The following is a 22234-nucleotide window of genomic DNA, read 5'->3' on the forward strand; positions in this document are numbered from 1 at the left end:
GATTGAACGTGATCGGAAGAAACCACATTATTAAAAAAATATATTTTCTGTTCTACTCTAAAAATGTTCTGTATGAAAAGCTTGTAATTATTTTTCGGGATCTTTCCATGACAGTTTAGTTAATTATGTGTTGTCATTCTGGACAGAAAATTGTTTAAATGTGTAATAAAGACACTTAACGCTACTTGGTTCCGCCCTCCCCACCCGTGGAGTCTTCCAGAAGTCGCCGGCAGACCCGTGCGGCTTGTAGCTAAGCCACACTCCAAATTTGCATCGTAAAAACTCATTATTTTATCCGTTGAATACTTACTAAGTGTTCTAATCTCTCAGTCATCATGTCCGCTTTGGGGACACTGGCATTCGATGAGTATGGGAGGCCTTTCATCATCATTAAAGACCAGGACAAGAAGACACGGTTATCGGGCATTGACGCATTGAAGGTACAATGGGCTAGCTAGGGTACAACTGTGGCACGTTGGTTAGCAAGTTGCTAATTTGCTATTAGTTGCATGACGTTGGTTACATTAAGCAGACACGCTATGTGTTGATATGGAAGGTTATCATTTTAAGCATATATTGAAGCTAAGATTTTGGTGCAATCGCAACATGCTACAATCAGCCAAATGATTTGCTAGTCATGCTAACATTTAGGCCCATGTGCTTTCAGTAAGGCGTTGCTACACAGGGCTGTGCCCAAAATGGTCATTATGGATGCACATCATTTCCATGTTAAAGTTTAAACTCTTTCTCGCAGATGACAACTTCGGCGTGTCTTCGGTAATAGAGACGAAGAATAAGATGTAACTTTAAAATGTGAGCTGACATGGAAATGTTTGTGTTTTGCAGTCTCATATTATGGCAGCCAAGGCTGTTGCGTCAACACTTAAAACATCTTTGGGACCTAATGGTGAGTATAAAACAATGCAGAGTAGTCACATTTGACTTTCTATCAAAACGGTTAATTATTTGAGAGGACTGGATGACTACGTAGATGATTAGCTTCTTTGTAATTTAAATAATATTGAATACATTTCACTACTACTTTTGTAAATTTAGTGTCTTTCCTGCATACAGTTTTGACAGCTATTTTAATCTTTTAGCCAAGATCACACACGTCACTGCTTCTGAACCATTTTTCTTTTTTGCATCCAGGTCTTGACAAGATGATGGTTGACAAGGATGGAGAGGTGACTGTTACCAACGATGGAGCCACTATTCTCAGCATGATGGATGTGGACCACCAGATTGCCAAGCTTATGGTGGAGCTCTCCAAGTCCCAAGATGATGAGATTGGTGATGGAACCACTGGAGTTGTTGGTAAGGAAAGGGAAGCTGAAGTGTCTAGGGAGCTTTTTATGGGCTGTAAACCTGGATTTATACCGTTCTCATGGTCCCAATGTAGGTTTTAAACCTTTGATTATCACAACATCATGCAACCCTTGATGTGTGTTGTTGAGAAGGAGACAATAACTGTGCTGTGCAATCATTATACACCCTCACTTTGAGATAGATCATAAGATTATAAGATTATTTAGCTGTTCTTCATCTCTAAAAGCAGTGATTTTTGTGTGAATGCATGTTATCCAGTTACTTTGTCTTCAGTTATTACCAAACAACATTTGTGTGTGACAATATAAAGAATGCTGTGTTCATGAGTTTCTGTTAACGCCATCTCATAGATTCATTGCATTGAGGATGTTGGCAGTCTCATAGGTACACAGACATTTTTAAGCATCCTGCAGTTGTATCATAACTAAACAGTGTGCTTTAGGAATATACTAAATAAAATGTATGTAGCATCAGCGAAATTGTTTCAGCTCTGATCAAGACAACCTGACATATTTCAACATTATTCCAGATTTTGTTGCTGTTATTGTCTTACTCTATTTTCCTCCTCCTCCTCAGTGCTGGCTGGGGCTCTGCTTGAGCAGGCTGAGCAGCTGCTGGACCGTGGAATCCACCCCATCAGGGTCTCTGACGGTTATGACCTGGCCGCACGCATTGCCATTGAAGAGCTGGACAAAATTGCGGAAACCCTTCCCTGCGATCCTAACAACACAGAACCACTCATTGAGACAGCCATGACAACACTGGGATCCAAAATGTGAGTGTTGTAGACACAACAGCATTGGTTTTGTTATAATGTTGCTACAATACAATGAAGAGGAACTATCGTAGATTGCTTTCCATTACTACATTCAGTTGCCAGTTCATTAGGTACACCTAGCTAAAACTAATGCAGTCTAATGCAAGAGCCCTGCAATAAATCCTACCTTCATTAAGGTTATATTTTGGTGTTGCAAGGGACAGTTATATAGTATTGATTTTGTTTGACATCAGCTAAGATATCGCTTCTTAAAGTTCTACTGTTGTCTTTCAGTATCAACCGGTGCCACAGACAGATGGCAGAGATTGCAGTGAATGCCATCCTCACTGTGGCCGACATGGAGAGGAAGGATGTAGACTTTGAGCTCATCAAGATGGAGGGCAAAGTGGGAGGCAAGCTGGAGGACACACAGCTCATCAAGGGAGTCATAGTTGACAAGGAGTTCAGCCACCCTCAGATGCCCAAGGTACAAACAAGAGGGAATATCACCCAGATGATGTCATATGTCCAATTTTGTCTTTGACCACACAAAATCAAATAATTGACAGTGCATACGGACACATTTAATGTATATGTCTGACATCCATCTATGCAACTATCACAAAATATCCCAATATTAATATCATTTTTTTGATGAAGTCTTTTAGAAGGTAACAGCAAGCTGTTTAATGTGAATCTAATTATTAAATGTTTTTTTGCGTGGAGATTGAGGAAAATGTCAGATGTAAACAGTATAAAGCTGAATGTAGAGGTTAGTGTATGAGTTACAGCTCATAAGGACATGATTATTTGCTTTATAGTGCTGCAGCCAAACACTACAGGCATTTTCATTTTGGGACCACTGTATGATAACGATACTAACAGCAATTCTTCTTTGTCACCACTCAGGCTCTGAAAGATGCCAAAATTGCTATCCTTACCTGCCCGTTTGAGCCCCCTAAGCCCAAGACCAAGCATAAGTTGGATGTGACCTCTGTGGAGGACTACAAAGCCCTTCAGAAATATGAAAAGGAGAAGTTTGAGGAGATGATCCAGCAGGTTAGTACTGCAGCATTAAAGGCACTAGAACTGAGCTCATCCCATCTGCACTGGCACGTGATTAATCTTAAAACTCTTTCTCTTTTAGGTCAAAAGTGTTGGTGCTAACTTGGCCATCTGCCAGTGGGGCTTTGATGATGAAGCCAACCACCTTCTGCTGCAGAATGAGCTGCCGGCTGTGCGCTGGGTCGGAGGGCCTGAGATTGAGGTGAGAGGCGCTTGGCACATGATAGAACTCCTTGATGATCCCTTCAATCAATTATGTATTCAAATTGGTGGTGGTGCTAATGAGCAGAAAGTATGAAGTGTTTAAGATATCCAATGTCAATTGCTTTCTCTGCAGTTGATCGCCATAGCCACAGGTGGCCGCATCGTGCCACGGTTCTGTGAGTTGACACCAGAGAAGCTTGGCGTAGCTGGTTTGGTGAAGGAGATCTCCTTTGGCACTACAAAGGATCACATGTTGGTTATCCAGGAGTGCAAGAACACCAGGGCCGTAACCATCTTCGTCCGTGGAGGCAACAAAATGGTAAGCACAAATGTGACTTTTACTTTATGCCATTTATGTTAATCTATGCCTCTTGGTTCACCTTTTTATTTTATCTTTCTCACTAGATCATTGAGGAGGCTAAACGCGCTCTCCATGATGCTCTGTGTGTAATTCGCAATCTGGTCAAAGACAACCGTGTTGTGTATGGAGGAGGAGCTTCAGAGATTGCATGTGCTCTGGCGGTCAACCAGGCTGCAGACAAGGTGAGAAGCACTAATCCACAGATGCTTTGTAATTCCTTTTTAGAATGAGAATAAGTGTTTGACACATTTGCTTGGCAAGCTCTGATTCTTCAATCCACCATTAAGATGCTGTTTCTCTTGCTGCTCTGATCGTCTTTATTTCTCTCCTCTAGAACCCGTCATTGGAGCAGTATGCCATGAGGGCGTTTGCTGATGCTCTGGAGGTAATCCCAATGGCGCTGGCTGAGAACAGTGGGCTCAACCCTATCCAGACCATGACAGAGGTCAGAGCCAGACAGGTCAGAGAGGCAAACCCCTTCCTCGGCATCGACTGTCTGCACAACAACACCAACGGTAAGAGACCAACTGTCATACAATGCTAACGCTGCACCTTAATGTCAAAACAAGGCGACACGATATTGAATTGCTTTTTTGTTTTGCTCCTACAGACATGAAGCAGCAACATGTGGTCGAGACGCTGATTGGCAAGAAGCAGCAGATCTCGCTGGCTACTCAGGTAGTCAAGATGATCCTAAAGATTGACGACATCCGCAGCCCGGGAGAGAGCGAGGACTGAAGGCCTCTTGGAACACTTTAAGATTTTCTGAGCTGTTCTAGAGATTTTAGGCACTTCCCCGAACACCACATCCAAACCGCACTGCATATTGCTATTTATCATTTCATACAAAATGTTCAAGCTGTTGTAGTATCAAAGTCCACAATAAAATGTCGGTCTGTTGAACTTTCAAGACTCTGTAGTTCTGATTTTAATCACCGTGTTGAACCTGATACTAATCTTTATTTGTGTATTTCACATTAGGTGTACATTACATGTCTTGCAAAACTTGAGAATTACACAAATTCAGCAAGCTGGTGCATAGAAAGAATCAGAAATACTTCACTGATCCCCGGGAGGAAATTACACACATAAAAAGTGTTATCCAGATACCACATACATGAATGTTTTTTTTAATGCTTGCCTTCTTATTTAACACAACATGCTGCATCCATGTTTTTCTGGAACACGGCAAAAGTGCATAATTGTTCCACACTTAAAATTCACATTTCATTAACATTTAAATCACAGTTCCTCAGTATCCACAGGTCCATACATGAACACCGAGACCTCTAAAATATAACCTACAAGAAACATTTTCAAAACAACTGGAATGTCGGCAATCAATCTAAAATTATGACTAATAATCACAGTCATCAGCTCGCTGTAAATAGCACCTCCACATTTTACATTTGACCTCTTCAGGTTTTCATCCTGTCTGTGTGAAAGTAGTCTGGTATGTGTAGAAATGTGGCTAAAAGCACCATTTGCAACTCCAGTGCTTTGTCTTACTGACTCTTACTCCCTGTTCCAATTATTCTGACCTCCTTATTTAGATGTACTTATTGAGCCAGTTGAGCATGTCTGTCCTGGCCTCTTGGATGCTGGGTTTGTCTGTGGGGTTGATGTCCTCACTCTTGCGGTGGACAAACCCATGAGTCTGACCAGGAAAGATCTTCACCTGGTAATCCACTGTGCACTTCTCCTTCAGCTTTGCTTCAAGGACACTCACCTGAAGAACATTTTAAAGTGAATTTCTGCACCACAGAAGTTCCTTGTGCAATTTCTGCTTTTATTGAGACTGAAAATACTGGTGTATTTTAACACATCAGAGGCATATGGACTTTTCTGCAAGGATGACATTTGATGCTTGAGTACCAGGGTGAAGAGGTATACCGTCACTATCAACCTGAAGGCAATACGCTATCTCTGAAGTATATTTATGAAAGCTACAAAGTTCATCCATACTAACCTGGTCCAGCGGGATAACCTCATCTTTCTCCCCAAAGATAAACAGCGTAGGAGCCTTAAGCTCATACCGGTCCTCTTTTTCACGGATGATCCCTGCACAATACCACATGAGCCCATCATAAAACCACTGTACCACAGCCAGTACTGCATGCTTTGCTGCCTGAACACAGAGTGAATGGTGGATGTACATTTCTAGATGTGAGTAGTCTTTTCCAACAACAGGGAGGGGAGGTCAAATGTGTATTTGTGATTCTGATGTATTGCGTTGCACAACTGTATAATTTCAAGACAACATATTTAGTAAGGATGGCTGCTTTGTAACACTGTAATGGAATTAGGAAAACACAGATGGCATGAAGTGAACTGTGACACTTGCATTTACTATAGCAATGACATACCATATACTGACACTCCAGCTTTGACCTCTGGATATTGCAGGGCAAGGTAATGTGTGGCGACCCCTCCCCAGCAGAAGCCCACAGCTCCAATGTGTTTGGCCCCACACTGCTCCTTCAGAAACCTCAGCACTGCATCAACCTCTCTGAGGAAGGAAATATTATGGATCATATCAGATCATATCAATAATTGCCCCATTTAATGACGGACACCTACCACCCACTTGAGCTAGATACAACATTTTCAGCTGCTAAATATGCTGAAAACAGGCTTTTTTGTTACCTGTTTATGTTCGTTGGCTTTTTGTCTTCAAGCCACTCTTGAAATTTGGACCAGTCATGCGATGGACTCCACGGCTCCTTTCCAACATAGAAGTCTGGACAAACTGCACTGCTCAGAGCAAAACAATGGCAGAAGAAATCGCTGTTACACATCAAACTGGTCAAAAGAACCCAGCAGATTTTAAAGGGTTAAATAAGTACTCACCCAAATACCCAAGTCATATAACCAATATGTGGTCGACTATAACTATCAACTCTTTCTGTTATGTACAATATAGTGATTTTTACTCACATGTATCCATTGGTAGCCAGCATATCAGCCATGTATCTTGTGTTGGGGAGCTGCCACCCATAGATGTCTTGTATGACAACGATGGCCTTGTCAGATGCAGCGGATGGTTTCACTACATAAGCTTTGGTGTGCTCTATCTGGACCTCCTGGCCGAGCCCCCCATAGTCCATCCGATCACCAATATCACAGGGGCACGGTTTGGCTTCGTTTGCCATCTGCTGACAGACAGCAACAGTCAGCAGGTGAGAGGGGACGGCAGCGTGAATTTGGTCGCCTAAAGGAACATTTCATTTCTCTGGGAGTCGCTTAAACATGATTATGAAAGCATATGCGCAACACAATGACAAAGCGTTTTGCACAAATCAAACATTTTCCAGTATCTCCTCTAAGCCTCAAACAAAAGAATGTGAAGATCAGTTTGCATAGATCAGAGGCATACCGTGTTGTTTTCCGATTTTCCGATGAGAGAGGAAACAACCTGTAATGTTTTGTAGGAAAAGTTGCACCCAAGTCGTGTGATTTTAAAGTTGTGACCGATGTCAAGTAAATAAGACAAAGAATTAAATTCCTGCCAAGACCTTCAAAATAAAAGCTGTAAGTTGCTACACTCCAAATGTTCTTAGTAGCCAATACAAAGAGCACTTGACATGTGGACTCATAAATAATACATGTTTGTGGTACAGCCTCAGTTCTTTCTGTCAACCCAACCAGAATAAGCCATCTATAAATTGAAAATCACTCTTAACAGATTCAAAAAACACAAAGGATCGTATCTCGCTATGTAAGAATGTTTCACCCATATCAATTAACTTAAAACTTGTTTTGATTGATTGATTGATTGATTGATAGTTAGGAACAGGATTTGACAACAAAATTTGACCAAATAAACGGTCAACTGTAATGAATAAGTCATTTAGTTATTGTGGAGCTTTTTCTCTGTTCTTTCTCTTCAAAACTGCAGCTTCTACGCATTGACGAATTATTAAAGTTGATATCACTTTGTCTTCTTCTCTGTGTGCGGCGTTAGTAAATCCTTCCTTCCGGTAGCCTTTTGTAATTTTGTCTGACTTGACCACATCCTGTTGGCAATGTTTTAGAGCGTCAAACTGACAGAAGAGAACCATTGGCTTTACTAGTGTGTTGGGTGTTTATAATTTGTCATCGGTAGTTTCTCCTCGGAAGTGTATCCTCAAAAGGCACCGCTGGGATTCGAACCCAGGATCTCCTGTTTACTAGACAGGCGCTTTAACCATCTAAGCCACGGCGCCGCTGAGCTGGCCGGTGAATTTCATGTCAAACAATTAAATCCAGTTCTGTACAAATTAATGTCATGATCAATTTGCTTACTTTGGTTTTACAATCAAGGCTCATTGCCGATCTGATCTCACTCTTATTGGCATTGACGCTTTCGCTAACTACATTATTATGTCGAAATATCTCCTTGATAAATAGGCTTTTCTTGTGTTTCCTGAAACATATTACTACAACATTTTGTGTTAGACTTAAAACATTTAAACAAACAAAAGTAGGGAAACGAGTGGTTTAATGTTATTGTTATAGTCTTTCACCAAAAAGTTGTAAATTAACCAAACCAAGTAATTTCTCACAAGATGGGGCCCCTTATTCAAACGTCGTGTCTACCTTTACTCTGGTCTACGTAATGTTAAGAGGTGCAAGTCAAATGTTACATAAAAAGTTATTGGTTCAAGTACCATCTTGCAGATGTGTGGCTGTTCAACACGGACAGGCATTTGAGAGTAAGAGCGAAGGCATTATTCTACATAACACTTTCTGCAATGTAGATAGATATGTACATTTTAATTGCGTTTATATATTATATGATAGCATTCTCTATATTATAATTGATATTTAAAGATATAATTTATGGTTTAGCGTTCACTAATCACGTGACGGTTGTTATGGAAGTTTCCCAGCCGTAAATCTCGAACCGCTGCGGTAAAATAACACTGTTGTGACAGGAGCTAGCAGTGACGTTAGCGCATGCGTTAGCCAGCTCAGCTAGCCATTTGTCTCCCAGCTTTAAACTGTCATTTAAGCTGCACGGAGGATGTAACGTATTTCAAGTTTATTGTTTTACATTAAAAATACACCTTAAAAATAAAAGCTTTGGTTTAGAGACGAACACAGCCTGGATGTGAGAGGACACAACGAAGCAAGCGCTGGTGTTTAGTGTGTGGGGAAACCATTTTATGATTGTCAATGCATCGGACACATAAGGATACATTCGTCTCGCTAGCTTAATTTAGCTAGCTAAACAATATTGTCTGTCGTGGATGGGTCCACTGTACAAGGTGCTCCTGGAAGAAAACGTGACTGGTGCCTAGCGAACAACATGGATACTGCCGAAGAAGGTAAATAACCAAAAGCGTAGCTTGTTGCTTCCTGGCTGGGGTTCACTAGCATTAGCTTCGTTAGTGCATCCCTAAGATCCTGGCCTGCTAGTGGTTAACTTAGCCCACTGGCATAGCTCAAATGCCTGTCAGAGTGTGAGGTTAATTTAGGAAGACAGGAGATGACTGCTAAATGATGTTTTAATGCAGCCGAGCTTAATATGATAGCATACTGTGAAGTAGTAGAGAGCTTAGAAAGGCCAGAAGTTACTGGTGATGTCATCAGTCTCCTGATGTATGGCCCTAAAACGTTAGATAAGCTAAGTTTCTTGTGTAACTTACTTAAATGTATGCATCTTGCTTATCTTAGTGTCTAACTCTACCGGCTTTATGCCTCTCGGTTAGATTCCTCCATCTAAATCACACCTGTCTATCAGCACACCCCAGCCCCCCTATTGTCTGTCTGCACATCTCTGGTGTGCTTGGCTTTGGCGATCGTATACTCACTCACATGTTGTGTGTGTGTGTGTGTGTGTGTTTGTTTGTGCGTGCAGCGGATATTTGTCGTGTGTGCCGCTCTGAGGGGACCCCAGACAAACCCCTGTACCACCCTTGTGTCTGCACTGGCAGTATCAAGTTTATCCACCAGGAATGGTAAGTGTGTTTGGCTCTTCAGCTGTCAGTATTGTGACCTCCCCGTTTCTCCCCAGATTATTATTGTTCCTGTGTATGGTTGAAATAAACATTTAATTTTTTATCCTGGTTCTATGCACATGTACACAAGCCCAGCCAAGAGAATATTTGGTTTCTTCTAAAAACGGTTAGGGTTACCGTAGGTTGTTTTTATAGTGATTTGTTAAATTGGGTGGTTGCTAAGTAATTGGATAACTTGGTGCTATGATTATCCATATAGTGGTGGTTTTTGGTACTTTTGTTATCATCAAGTGAAGAATCATGAAAGGATGCAGAACAGGTTCGGCCTCTCTCACGTTGAGGTTGCATACTGTCCCATCTTACTGGCCTTAGGTGTGGTATTGGCCTGGTGAAAACAATACCAGCACCTGCAGGTATTTTGGAGATTGTGCTGTGTTCTCATCTGTCCCATGTATGAGCGTCACTGGTTACAAGAGGGTCAGGTGCATGGAAATCCCCAGGCAAAGGCCAGGCCTGGATTGTTCTGTGGTAATTGTTGAACCGTCTGTATTCATCTTAGTTCACAGTCACCCCCGCAAAGTTTAGAATAACAGTCTATTGTTGTCTGGATAGTATAGTTGTGCCGAGTGTATGCATGCTGCGGCTAACCATAGCTATGTGTATCTTATTTCCTCGCTCAGAGTGACAGACAAACTATAATGCTGATCTCGGTACAACTTTTCTGAGCTGAACAAATTGTATTGACAAACTAGGGAGGAATAAATGTTGTTTTCCGTCATGGGGGCGATCACTCTCTTGCTTAGTTATGGTACATCAAACCTTGTGAATTTTTCATCAGTAGGAACCTGGAATGATGTAAGATGAATTGAAACATAAGTATAACCCTGTTCTGTGTAGGTCTCATGACACATTTTAATGCATTCATATGTGTTGGAATCAGCTGGTGTAATGACTCCCTTACATAACCCAGTTGTTAATCCCACAGTCTAGCCTATGTCAGAACGAGCTGGGATGGTGTTATTATGGGCAACATACAAGCACAAATCAGCTCAGTAATAATGCCCTTTTTTGTTAGTGTTAATCAGAGAGTGAGAGGTTTACCATGACTGAAACATGATATCATCACATCATATCCTTGTGTAGTTATAGCAGTGGTATCCTTGAAAAAGACTGAGTTGGGTCAACACTTAAGACATTTGTCTTTGTCTCACAAAGTTAGCATCCCAGCCTGTCTATTGAAATCAGAACATTTGAAATTTCAAATGTGACCATACACACACACATTTGTTTTTAATTGTTCTAAAGGGATTTTAAAGGTGGGTGTTTTAATTGATCTGTGCTGTGCAGTAGCTCTCCATTGCTATTGATGCAAATTTTCAGTTTTCCAATATCTCTCCCCCAAATTCACACAAGCAAAATTATGTGATAAAAACTTAAAAATTCACAACCAGCACATGTTTCAGGTTGTTGAATTTTGCACTACTTTTGACCTTCTAAATGTTGCTTTACAGTTTGGTCCAGTGGCTGAAGCATAGCAGGAAGGAGTACTGTGAATTATGCAAGCACAGATTTGCTTTCACACCAAGTAAGTACTTGTGACATTGGTGGATCATCCACTTTGATGTATAAAAGAGCCTCAAGTTTCCTAAGCAAGCCTTACAGATGGGACCATATGGCTCTTTTTTTGTACCTTTTTTCATGTGATTATCAATTTTTAAAAGTTATTTGTTTTGTAACTACACAATTTTGAGTAATGTTTAGATTATTGTCAAACATAAAAGATCATTTAAACGTCTCTGGTTCACTCTCCCTCTTCCCACTTCAGTCTACTCCCCAGACATGCCCTCGCGTCTGCCCATCCAGGACATTTGTGCCGGCCTGCTGACCAGTGTGGGCACGGCCATCCGCTACTGGTTCCATTACACACTGGTGGCCTTTGCATGGCTCGGGGTGGTTCCTCTCACTGCATGTAAGTAGCACAAATGCAGAGATAAACTGGATGTGATTACACCTCCCTTGTTTCATAGTTTTATTATCTTAAGCTATGTCTTCTCTTCATAAATGGATTAATCAAAGCAATGAGGGATAATAGGTTTTAGCGGATTAGTTCATTATACTGTATGTTGACCCCTCAAGTGTAACTCCATATCCACTGTTCTGTCCCAGTATGGGTGAAAGGAAGCATCTCACTTTTGTGCACTCGTGTAGGCACTTTGATACACATTTCCTCCTTCTGGAGCACACTCTACAGTTATTTATGAAGTGACTGTGACATAAGCTTCACATATTAGCTCCTGTTAATTGTTCACAATCAAGAGAATTACAGCATTAGCACCACTACATAACAGGCAATGCTGTGTGTGATCCAAGATATGTAAATCCCCCTTAATACTCAATGTAAGAAACGTAGGCTAGATCTGTTTAATTCTCACAAATTATGTATTGTTACAATGCAGCATTTTTCGAAACATTTTAAATGTATTTCATATGTGCAAAATGGCATATTTATTTATCTGTGTCTCAGGTCGCATCTACAAGTGTCTGTTCACCGGCTCTGTGAGCTCACTCTTGACACTACCGTTGGACATGCTCTCCACGTGAGTGATGACACCAGCACTACACACACTAGCCTGGAAAATTGTGCTAAACTTAGTGAAAGCTAGTCTGTTTTATTTTATTCTCCTTCATTTCCCCATAACATACTTTTAAAGGACCATTTCAGCGTTTTTCTATTTTTATTTATGTGTGTTAATGTCTGTGCTCCCGCAGAGAGAACCTGCTTGCAGATTGTCTACAGGGCTGCTTCGTGGTCACCTGCACGCTGTGTGCATTCATCAGCCTGGTGTGGCTCAGAGAACAGATAGTCCATGGTGGCGCTCCCCAGTGGTTAGAGCAGCACCAGCCGCAGCCACCAAATGCTGCCGGACAAGCCAATGAGGTACTTTGCTTGACTGATTGCCAATGAGGCCAAGTCATCATGTACGTCACTCAGTTCTTTGTGTGTCTTGTATTATTGTGTGCACAATTTAGATACCATAACCTAGCAGAACCCATACATCTATTCTGCAGTGTCCCTCCCTGACTGTCATACCTGTACATACTATATTAATCACACACATACAGGCAAAATCACCCATATTAAAGCCATCCTCTCCCCTCACCCTCAGCCACAAGCTGCAGGCCAGGGAGCAGCCGATGAGCCCCCTGCAGCCCAGCCAGCCCCTGCTGATCCACCAGCACAAAATGAAGCAGAGCCAGAGCCGCCTGATGTCCCCCCAGACCAGGGTGATGACCCAGAGCTGGAAGAAGAGGAGGGAGCAGCAGCTGAAGATGCAGACCCCAACAATGGAGCACAAGGTTTGATAAGGAACTGTTATTGTATATGTATGTAAATTAACCACGATATCAGAGTTTCGGTGTTTCTTTCTGGTAGGTATAGCTTTCAAGTGTTTTCATCACTATATGAATAGTAATAATTAATTTTAGGACATGTATTACCATAAGTTGTCTTGATGGAGGTATGCTGGAATGCCTTACATTATTAAATTGAATTGCTTATCATCACAAAACACTGAGAAAGTGGTGCAGTTTATGCACAAATGAAATGGAGCACAATGTCATGAATTAAAGTGTTTCCAGTAAAGCCAACAAACAAGACCGTTGTTGCAGTGACATCTTTCTGCAACAGAAAACAACAGGGTTTATGGGAATGCATTCTTAAACAGAAACATTAGAACTAACAGTACCACTGGCGATAGAGCATACAAATAGTTTCCACAATGGTCTCATTTGTCAGTTTGCCAAGGCATCCCAATTAATTTGAGAATGATATAACAATGTGTCAAAATGCTACCCGTAGCACTCATATCGCACTAATTTGTTTTGTTTTACCATGGTTAATGGACTGATTTTTGCTGCAGGCGAGGCAAAAAGGGCTGATAATGAATTGTGATTGTATTATACATTATTCTAGCTATGGGGTGTCTAAATGAATGCAGTGGAAAACCCTCACAATAGGTTGTTCTGCACTTCAGGTGCTAGATTTTTCCAGAACAGCATTAATAATGTAACAGTAACGGCCGTCTGAAGTATTATTTTTCTGTGTTGTTACTAAAAGCCAACTCAAAAACATTTGACCAGACAAACGGCATCAAGCAGGACATGGAATTTATTTTACAATGATATTGAATTAGATGGGACCACCCTTATACTGTTTTTATATATATATATATATATATATATATATATATATATATACACTTTTTGTGTTGCGTACCATTGTGAGTGTATTATCTTCATTGTATTTCAAGTTAATATCCTTCTCTGTAGATGACATGAATTGGAATGCTTTGGAGTGGGACAGAGCGGCGGAGGAGCTCACCTGGGAAAGGGTAACTCTGCATGACATTACTGATCTCCAAACACTCCCATCCTATCTATATCAATTGTGTTAAACATCTATGCACACGAAACACTTACAATCTTTCCATTTCCCTTTTTAGATGCTTGGCCTGGATGGTTCACTGGTATTTTTGGTAAGTCTTTATATCTGTAATTGTCATGTTTTCCACAACATGAATATTTTGTATGATGAGTTTGCAAGTTGAGATCCTACTATTAAATGGACTCTTGTGTCTTTGTCTTGTAGGAGCATGTTTTTTGGGTAGTGTCTCTCAACACACTCTTCATCCTGGTCTTTGGTGAGTAGACTAAACAAAGTTGTATCATATGCATATGTGGTAAAGATTCATTTGACGATTAAAAGTACAGAATAACTTTGCACAGCAGTAGCTACAATCACAGAGGATTAAAACACAATAAAACATGACAAACAAAGTGACAAACAAAACTGAAATACTGTTATATGATCCTTTTTGTCATACTTGTATCTATTTATATGCCACGAAGGGAAAAATATCTTCCTTTTTTTCCCTCATTCAGCATTTTGTCCCTACCACATTGGGCACTTCTCTGTTGTGGGACTTGGCTTTGAGGAATATGTAAGAAACCGCTCTCATCAACTCAGCGTTATTATGCAATATTGTGTCTCTTGAAAAATAATGAATTACTTAACTACAACTTTGTACTTTTCTTCAGGTCCAAGCCTCCCACTTTGAGGGCTTAATCACAACCATTGTAGGCTACATACTGCTGGCCATGACGCTCATCCTCTGTCATGTATCCTTCTGTCTTAACACCATCAATAGTGAACTCTGTGCTCGACTGAAATTCGAAACCTAATGCAACCAGAATTCCATTGGCTGAAGTGTCACGATATTACAAGGACAGACGATGCATGTAAAATGTATTCTGTTAGGCCTGTGCTGGTGTAAATGTTGATCCTTAATGGCTGTCTCAGGGTCTGGCCGCTCTGGTCAGGTTCCAGCGCTCCCGACGCCTCCTAGGAGTCTGCTACATTGTTGTCAAGGTAACGCCTCTCAGTGCATTTCTGCTATGTGTAAATCATGTAGGCACCGTCCTTGGTGGAAATATAGACAGAAGAAGTATTCACTTACTCACATTTACTACCTGAACATAACACAGAATCAGATTGTTTTTCAGTCATACACAGAAGCTGAAGGACAGCAATAATTTAATAAAGTATGACCCAAAAGCAATCACAACAAATAGTCAGGCTTGAGATGGATTTTATCATTGAAAAGTGCCCTGCATTTTAATAGTATCATTATATTGCTTATTCTGACATGATATTGCTTATTCTAACACTGAAAAGTGTCACATTACTGTATTTCAACACCTTTTCATAGAGATTTAAAATGTAGAATTTATCTACATATGGTGTAAAATGTAACTGAGACACATGCCTGCTTCCATTATAGGTCTCTCTGCTGGTTGTCGTGGAGATTGGTGTTTTTCCACTCATCTGTGGCTGGTGGCTTGACATCTGCTCCTTAGTAAGACTCTCTTGCTCTCCTAGTTCTGACTTTCAGTTTGTCTGTTTTACTACTGTGTAATGATCCCATCTTGTTTTTGAAAGTCCCATTGCTATCATGCTAATAGGAAGGTTCATTTTATTTCTCATGCTCGGCTGATGCAGTTACAGATGCAGTGCCGTATTTTATAGTGACAGATACTTTTCTGAAATAGTATCCGGGTTACTCCAGTGTCAGTGACGGCTGAATTCACCTCTCTTCCCTTATGACATTTCAGTGGATGCTTGCATGTTGTTTTAACACAATTTGCTAAAATGAGGGTGCTGCTCTGTACCCTGTAGAGCCGTCTGTCACATAGCCATTGAAGTGGCTTTCGACAGGGCTGTCCGGCACAGAGACGGAAGCAGATGCTGTTGATCACACTGTTTATATATTTATTAACACAGAAAAACAGAAAACAAACTGGCTTGGACGATAGGAGAGAGTCGCATATGCCCGTGTGTTGTAGCTGTCACTCTCCCTGTCTGTAAGTCTCTGTGTGTCAGCGGGTTTCACTCTTTGATGCTAACAGGCACAGTGACGGGAAACCAAGTCTCCCTCCACCTCCAGTGGCCACATAAGCTTTCCCACCTATGCTCCTCATTGTAAACCAGTCGGCATGTATTCACGAGCCAGTCCCGAGCCAATCAGCCTGCCTCAGAACAGGTGGAGCAGCTTACACAGCAGAAGGGAACCATGTTCCTCCTGCACTGCAGCTGTTCACCTGTGAAAAGAATCTAATTGGCCTGAAAATGGACTGTGTGGAATAAGCTGTCTTTATCCTCTCAGTTTGTCCCACAAATTAAATTGAGCTTCTGATGATACAGCTAGTTTGGTCTCTACGAAAAGGCTGTTTTTAGAAGTTGTAATAAATATGTAAAATAAAGAACATCTCAAATATCCATTCTATTTAAAGGTATAGAGAAAATAGAAACAATAGTACTTACAGTGATCAATGCCAATATGGGAGATGGGACTTTGAATAACAGTGGTGGAATCCTTCATCCTGCTTGTATTCACAGAAAATGATTGAGCTTTGTCTAATTTTAATCTGTTACGCATATGGTCTGTGCAAATGTTATTCATAGCACATTTTATCATCAAACCAACTGCGCTTTCATCATCTCAGATCCAACACTGAGTTTGAATGAATCTGAATGCTATCTTTAACTAACATTTTACTGCCCTCACCCTGCAGGAGATGTTTGATGCCTCCCTGAAAGACAGAGAGTTGAGTTTTAAATCAGCCCCTGGTACCACCATGTTCCTGCACTGGCTTGTGGGAATGGTTTACGTCTTCTACTTTGCTTCTTTCATCCTCCTATTGAGAGAGGTAAGATCCTGATGACAAATGGTAACGTTTGCTTTTTTATGTAGTTAGTTCACTGTAGGTAATTTTTTCTTATGATTTGCATATAATAAAACATCAGAATTAAAATGTAATTAGCTTTTGTTGTTGTCTGTCCACCAGGTGCTGAGGCCAGGAGTGCTGTGGTTTCTGAGAAACCTCAATGACCCAGATTTTAACCCCGTGCAGGAGATGATTCACCTGCCCATCTACAGACACCTGCGGCGGTTCATCCTGTCTGTGGTGGTGTTCGGCTCTATCGTGTTGCTCATGCTGTGGCTGCCCATCAGGCTGATCAAATTACTGCTGCCCACCTTCCTCCCATACAACGTCATGCTCTACAGGTAACCTCTAGTCATAACAAAATGATAGGTCACTGTGTGAAAGCTGCTGCTCTGTCTCTCTGATATGGTGTGGGAAGCCACTTCCTCTTCAGGCCAGATTGACACATCTCTGTGCAGTACATCTTGAACAAAAGAGGAAATATTGCCTTCTGCCTGACAGACTGATTAAAAAAACAACAGTTTGCCGTGGCTTGCCCATTTAAAACTCAGAAGTCTGGTTTTGTCAAATCAACTGAGAACAGAAGTGTAAAGCACAAGAACTGATCTGTGTAACCAGTGGTTCATGCCCTGGCTCACACTGTTGAAATGGCTTTTTCTGACCCTGTCCTCCTCTTTCCCTTCAGCGATGCCCCGGTCAGCGAGCTGTCTTTGGAGCTATTATTACTTCAGGTTGTGCTACCGGCTCTGTTGGAGCAGGGACACACTCGCCAGTGGCTCAAAGGCCTGGTCAGAGCCTGGACAGTCAGTGCTGGATATTTACTGTAAGTCAAAACACTTATAGAGTTTTCATGACTTCACCACACACATTTTCTTACAAAGCCCCTGATTTTATACCCCCTTTTTTTTTTTGGCTGTCTATAACCAAACACATCTTTACCTTCACAGAGATCTCCACTCCTACCTCCTTGGGGAGCAGGAGGACAATGATGCCAACCAGCCAGTGAACAACAACAACAATAACAACCCTCCTCCTGGTCACCATAACAACAATAACAACCCTGCACCAGCTGTTGGTGAGGGGCTGCATGCAGCCCATCAGGCCATCCTGCAGCAAGGGGGACCAGTGGGATTCCAGCCTTACCACAGACCCCTTCGCTTCCCATTCAGGGTGAGTCTCTGGGGAATTATATGGATTACTATTTTTTTTTAGTACGGTTTCTGCACTTGCTTGATTTCCATTTAGGGGAATTTTTGGTTGTAGTTTACAATTCTTAGATGGCTTCCAGCTGATAGATTAACTTTTACAGTGTTTTCTGAAATAATTATTAGCATGGTTACTACAGGATATACAACCACACAGTCGCAAGAGAGGAAACATACTCTAAGTGATAATGCACAAAACTAAGTTAATGTTAGTCTAAATATGTTATCATTCATAACAGAGTATAGAATAGAAGCTGTAGGCTCAAAGGCTAGGCTACTATTTGTGGCTTTCCATACAAATTTAGAAATGGGCCAACGCTTACTGTGCGTCTGAGGCCATACAACTCAACTCCCAGTTATTACACTCTTCCTCCTTCATGTTAAAGGCCTTGATCTGCAAGTGCACTGTTATGAATTGTCCTACATTTTCCAGTTGTAGTAAATGTAAAATGAAGCATAGACACATTTCTACAGTGTTGCAGAGAATGAAGAATCAAAATGTCCAAGCTGGATTACTTCACTACATTCACTTTTATTCTAAAACCTGTGTCCTCTTTTTCTCCAGATCGTGTTACTCATAGCATTTATGTGCATCACTCTGCTGGTGGCCAGTCTGGTGTGCCTAACCCTACCAGGTAAGATGTGGTGGCATGAAGCACAACCAGCAATTTTCTACTTTGTAGACCCACACCCAAACCATAATTAAAGGGTGAATCTATATATATGCATGCCTCTGCTGTTTAAGTGGTTCTTTTTTAAGTTGTAGCTCAAATAGTAACTCACTTCTTCATCAGGATCACTGTACATTTGGAAATAGTTGAAGAGTGGTCATGTTTGTATTGTCACGTGTGTTTCAGTGTTCACCGGTCGATGGCTGATGTCCTTCTGGACAGGAAGCTCCAAAATCCACGAGCTGTACACAGCAGCCTGCGGCCTGTATGTCTGCTGGCTTTCTATCCGCGGAGTCACTGTACTGCTGGCCTGGATGCCCCAGGGACGCACTGTCATCATGCTCAAAGTCCAGGAGTGGACTCTCATGGTAGGTATCTGTGAGCAGCCCCTATTGTTGGCAAACATCAAAACTGGGCAGCAGAGTGGCATGGTAATTAGTTCTTCCCTTTCCAGCCATCAGATTGTCTGGAGCTGGACCAGAATGCAATGTTTTTGTTAAATGCTTTCTTGTTTTTTACAAGCTCATTAGCCAATATCCAAACATTTGCCAGTACTTGCCTAGTAATACTACCCCTACCTTGTAGCTTCTATTCAAGAAATGAAAATCTTTTGTCCCATGAAGGAAGACATTTCTTAACCTCGCTTTGTTTGTGCAGATTCTGAAGACCCTGGTTGTGGCTCTGCTGGTCGCTGGAGTCATCCCGCTGCTACTGGGCTTGCTGTTTGAACTGGTCATTGTGGCTCCACTCAGGGTACCACTGGACCAGACACCACTCTTCTACCCTTGGCAGGTATGATTGTGGGTCTGTGTTGTGTGGGTGTGTCTCTCTCTTTCCCTTGCCTGTCTTAGAGACCTCCTTTTAGTGGTTCATTATTGTTTTGTAATTGTTCCTTTCCCTGTTTGCCCATTTGTGTTCCCACAACACTGTCACTTAATTCCTCGTTCTTATATTCATGTACATCTATGAATCTCTACAGGACTGGGCTCTTGGAGTGCTCCATGCCAAAATCATTGCTGCCATCACTCTCATGGGCCCTCAATGGTGGCTGAAGACTGTTATTGAGCAGGTGGGTTTTAACTCATTCATTATGCTCAACATCTTATGTTCTTTATAATGCTGCGTATTCTCCTTCCATTCTCCTTAACTATCACTACTGTAAATAGGAACTAGATTTTAGTCTTTTAACTGGATAACAAACTTTCTCTTCAGGTTTATGCAAACGGAATTCGCAACATTGATCTCCAGTTCATCATCCGTAAACTGGCAGCTCCGGTCATCTCAGTCCTGCTGCTGTCCTTGTGTGTGCCGTATGTGATCGCAGCTGGGGTGGTGCCTGCTGTAGGTGAGTGTCTGAGTACATGTGTACATTGATTATAACGTTTACTTTTGTTATTTTCCCTGTTGGTTTGTTAATTTCACCTACTCCGGCCAAAACTGGAGCACCACACTAAGACACAAATATCACTGAAACAATTTATAACTCAAGTGCATTACTTTTGCAGGAGTTACCCCAGAGATGGAGATCCTAATGCAGAGGAGAATCTACCCATTCCTTTTGATGGTGGTCTCGCTTATCGGCATCCTGTCCTTCCAGATCCGACAGTTTAAACGCCTCTATGAACACATCAAGAATGACAAGTAAGGATCTTTCAGCGTAGACCCATCTGTAGAAAGTAACATGCATTTTACAATTAGTAGGTTGTTTGTGTGAGTTAAAAGTTTGTGTTATGGTCGGAGTTTCCAGTTAAAATATTGTGAGTTAAAAACATCTGGTGTAAAATAATAATTATAATTTTGTTTTAAAACAACATTTTTTTGGCATGACTTTGGCATGTACCAAAATGTTGGTATCTAGGATATCAAAATGTTAATTCATGTTTCAAGACTGAATTAAATAAGACATAATTATAATCTTTAAAATAGAAGCTGCCGCACTGGAAAGTCTGACAACAGTAAGAATCATAGTATAAATATGGTGATCATCTCTCTCTTTACAGGTACCTGGTTGGACAGAGGCTTGTCAACTACGAACGGAAAGCTGGAAGAGCAAGTTCAGTGCCGCCCCCCAACCCTGTTGCAGAGTAGATTTTTGTCACACGTTGCCACATTTTTGCACCCTGCGTACATCCTGTCTCCCCCTTTACCCCCCCCACCCCCGTTTTGATTTTCAACTCAGTCCTGGGACCGTAATCCTTTTGAATCTCCTGTGGATCTCGGTGGATTTGATGGATGTCGTTGGATTTCTTGAATTTCCTTTCATGCCCATCAAAGGTGGGATGGGAAAATGTATTATAATCATGGGACAGCTCAGCTGAGTAACCCCTCCCCTCCTCTCCCGCCACACAAACAAAGTAGGCATGACTGTGAGGGTTAGAGGTTTGATTTGAAGCTCAACATCTGTATTGTCATTCATGCCTTGCTTTGTAAAGTGCTGCCTGATAATTGTACATGTGTAAATACTTTGAACGCAGACTTTGTCTAAACAAAAAAAAGACGGATATGGATTAATGCAATGACCATTGTACATCTTAAAAGTGTATGTATAATTTATTAAATCAAACTGACAATTTATGTTTTTTGTGTTCAAAGTACAGTGTGTATGTAGTTGTTGTTTAACAGGTTGATTTGGGTGTGGCAGTGCAAAGGTCAGAATTATCTTGGAGCCGCACTATACAGCAGTTTTGTATTTGTATTTCTTCTTGTATCACATGTCTGAACAAAAGCTGTTTGCAATCATCTCAATGAGACACATCATTTAGTCTGGAGGTGTAAATATGTCCCATGTGGAAGTATGATCAATACATGACTGGCGGTGGTGTGATATGGCCTCATCCTTTGGTATGAGTGGAGAATTTAGTACAACTCCAAATTTCTCTGCTAGGATAACTGGGATCGCCTCCATTTTTATGCTCCCTGGTTGTGGTTTCCAACACTCCTGTTCCCTCTGTTGGAAACGTGGCGCTGATCAGTCTGCGGCCAATGTAGGTGAGCCTTCCACCTGGTCTTAAGACCGTGCAGAGGGACGTGCAGAAGAAAATGGAGCAGGGAGAGCTCTGGTGGTACTGGCGCATCTCAGCAAAGTCCTCCAGACACCGAGGTTCAAGAGTGAATTTGCAGATATCTAGCCAGTCTCTATCTGCCCCTCTGTTCTCCTCCCGCTGCCACTCCAGAAAGTGCATCCCAATGTCCTTTCTGATGGGGTACACTCGGTGGCCCTGCTCCTGGGGGTCACTGGTCTCCAGTGAAACGGGACACCGAACCCGACGTCGCGCAGTGTGCACCACCCGCTGCACGTCCAGGCTGGCCTCAGCAGGACCGGCAAACCCAATGCGCGACAAATATGTCTGCACGTCCATCTCAACGGCGGTAATTTCACTGTTTTTAAAGATTTACGCGTCACTACTTTCTCTTTT

At 41.6% G+C, this 22234-nt stretch overlaps 3 protein-coding genes, 1 non-coding gene and 1 pseudogene across 5 annotated transcripts; 2 read left to right on the plus strand and 3 right to left on the minus strand.

The window, feature by feature from the left end:
- The first annotated feature begins 228 nt into the window (after nucleotides 1–228).
- Nucleotides 229–4626, plus strand: cct5 (chaperonin containing TCP1, subunit 5 (epsilon)). Of its 2 annotated transcripts, XM_070927928.1 has the most exons (11): nucleotides 229–440; nucleotides 847–907; nucleotides 1153–1317; nucleotides 1906–2104; nucleotides 2381–2573; nucleotides 2996–3145; nucleotides 3234–3353; nucleotides 3489–3674; nucleotides 3761–3898; nucleotides 4051–4231; nucleotides 4327–4626. In XM_070927928.1, the coding sequence occupies exons 1-11, from the start codon at nucleotides 336–338 to the stop codon at nucleotides 4452–4454; spliced, it is 1626 nt and encodes a 541-aa protein (XP_070784029.1). In that variant the 5' UTR covers nucleotides 229–335; the 3' UTR covers nucleotides 4455–4626. The 2 variants fall into 2 exon arrangements, with proteins under 2 accessions (XP_070784029.1, XP_070784030.1); XM_070927929.1 differs by lacking the exon at nucleotides 1153–1317.
- A 30-nt stretch (nucleotides 4627–4656) lies between these two features.
- cmbl (carboxymethylenebutenolidase homolog (Pseudomonas)) lies at nucleotides 4657–7192 on the minus strand. The gene is made up of 6 exons (XM_070928343.1): nucleotides 7093–7192; nucleotides 6654–6868; nucleotides 6363–6470; nucleotides 6083–6225; nucleotides 5686–5777; nucleotides 4657–5445 (listed from the first exon to the last, which is right to left on the minus strand). The coding sequence occupies exons 2-6, from the start codon at nucleotides 6866–6868 to the stop codon at nucleotides 5266–5268; spliced, it is 738 nt and encodes a 245-aa protein (XP_070784444.1). The 5' UTR covers nucleotides 7093–7192; the 3' UTR covers nucleotides 4657–5265.
- A 655-nt stretch (nucleotides 7193–7847) lies between these two features.
- trnat-agu (transfer RNA threonine (anticodon AGU)) lies at nucleotides 7848–7921 on the minus strand. The gene has a single exon. It is a non-coding gene; the product is annotated as a tRNA-Thr (tRNA).
- A 1014-nt stretch (nucleotides 7922–8935) lies between these two features.
- On the plus strand, nucleotides 8936–20959 carry LOC139303931 (E3 ubiquitin-protein ligase MARCHF6). The gene is made up of 25 exons (XM_070927744.1): nucleotides 8936–9025; nucleotides 9559–9658; nucleotides 11170–11243; nucleotides 11484–11627; nucleotides 12183–12255; nucleotides 12428–12596; nucleotides 12826–13015; nucleotides 13988–14049; nucleotides 14161–14193; nucleotides 14307–14358; nucleotides 14600–14658; nucleotides 14756–14836; nucleotides 15018–15086; nucleotides 15499–15573; nucleotides 16790–16924; nucleotides 17063–17283; nucleotides 17628–17765; nucleotides 17890–18112; nucleotides 18713–18782; nucleotides 19005–19186; nucleotides 19476–19610; nucleotides 19798–19887; nucleotides 20031–20163; nucleotides 20324–20459; nucleotides 20819–20959. The coding sequence occupies exons 1-25, from the start codon at nucleotides 9007–9009 to the stop codon at nucleotides 20904–20906; spliced, it is 2751 nt and encodes a 916-aa protein (XP_070783845.1). The 5' UTR covers nucleotides 8936–9006; the 3' UTR covers nucleotides 20907–20959.
- A 657-nt stretch (nucleotides 20960–21616) lies between these two features.
- Nucleotides 21617–22177, minus strand: LOC139304635 (arylamine N-acetyltransferase 2-like; annotated as a pseudogene).
- Between the last annotated feature and the right edge of the window lie 57 nt (nucleotides 22178–22234).

Source organism: Enoplosus armatus, chromosome 21 (genome assembly GCF_043641665.1).
Source record: "Enoplosus armatus isolate fEnoArm2 chromosome 21, fEnoArm2.hap1, whole genome shotgun sequence".
Lineage (NCBI taxonomy): Eukaryota > Metazoa > Chordata > Actinopteri > Centrarchiformes > Enoplosidae > Enoplosus > Enoplosus armatus.

Bases quoted from the DNA above. Each gene is read 5' to 3' on its own strand.
- cct5 (XM_070927928.1), top strand. From the start codon at position 336: ATGTCCGCTTTGGGGACACTGGCATTCGATGAGTATGGGAGGCCTTTC. The intron at 441-846 runs GTACAATGGGCT...TGTGTTTTGCAG, and splicing joins CGGGCATTGACGCATTGAAG to TCTCATATTATGGCAGCCAA. The intron at 1,318-1,905 runs GTAAGGAAAGGG...CCTCCTCCTCAG, and splicing joins TGGAACCACTGGAGTTGTTG to TGCTGGCTGGGGCTCTGCTT.
- cmbl (XM_070928343.1), bottom strand. From the start codon at position 6,868: ATGGCAAACGAAGCCAAACCGTGCCCCTGTGATATTGGTGATCGGATG. The intron at 6,471-6,653 runs GTGAGTAAAAAT...TGCTCTGAGCAG, and splicing joins CTGGCTACCAATGGATACAT to TGCAGTTTGTCCAGACTTCT. The intron at 5,778-6,082 runs GTATGTCATTGC...GGTATTGTGCAG, and splicing joins AGCTGGAGTGTCAGTATATG to GGATCATCCGTGAAAAAGAG.
- LOC139303931 (XM_070927744.1), top strand. The intron at 15,087-15,498 runs GTAACGCCTCTC...CTTCCATTATAG, and splicing joins TCTGCTACATTGTTGTCAAG to GTCTCTCTGCTGGTTGTCGT. The intron at 18,113-18,712 runs GTGAGTCTCTGG...CTTTTTCTCCAG, and splicing joins CCCTTCGCTTCCCATTCAGG to ATCGTGTTACTCATAGCATT.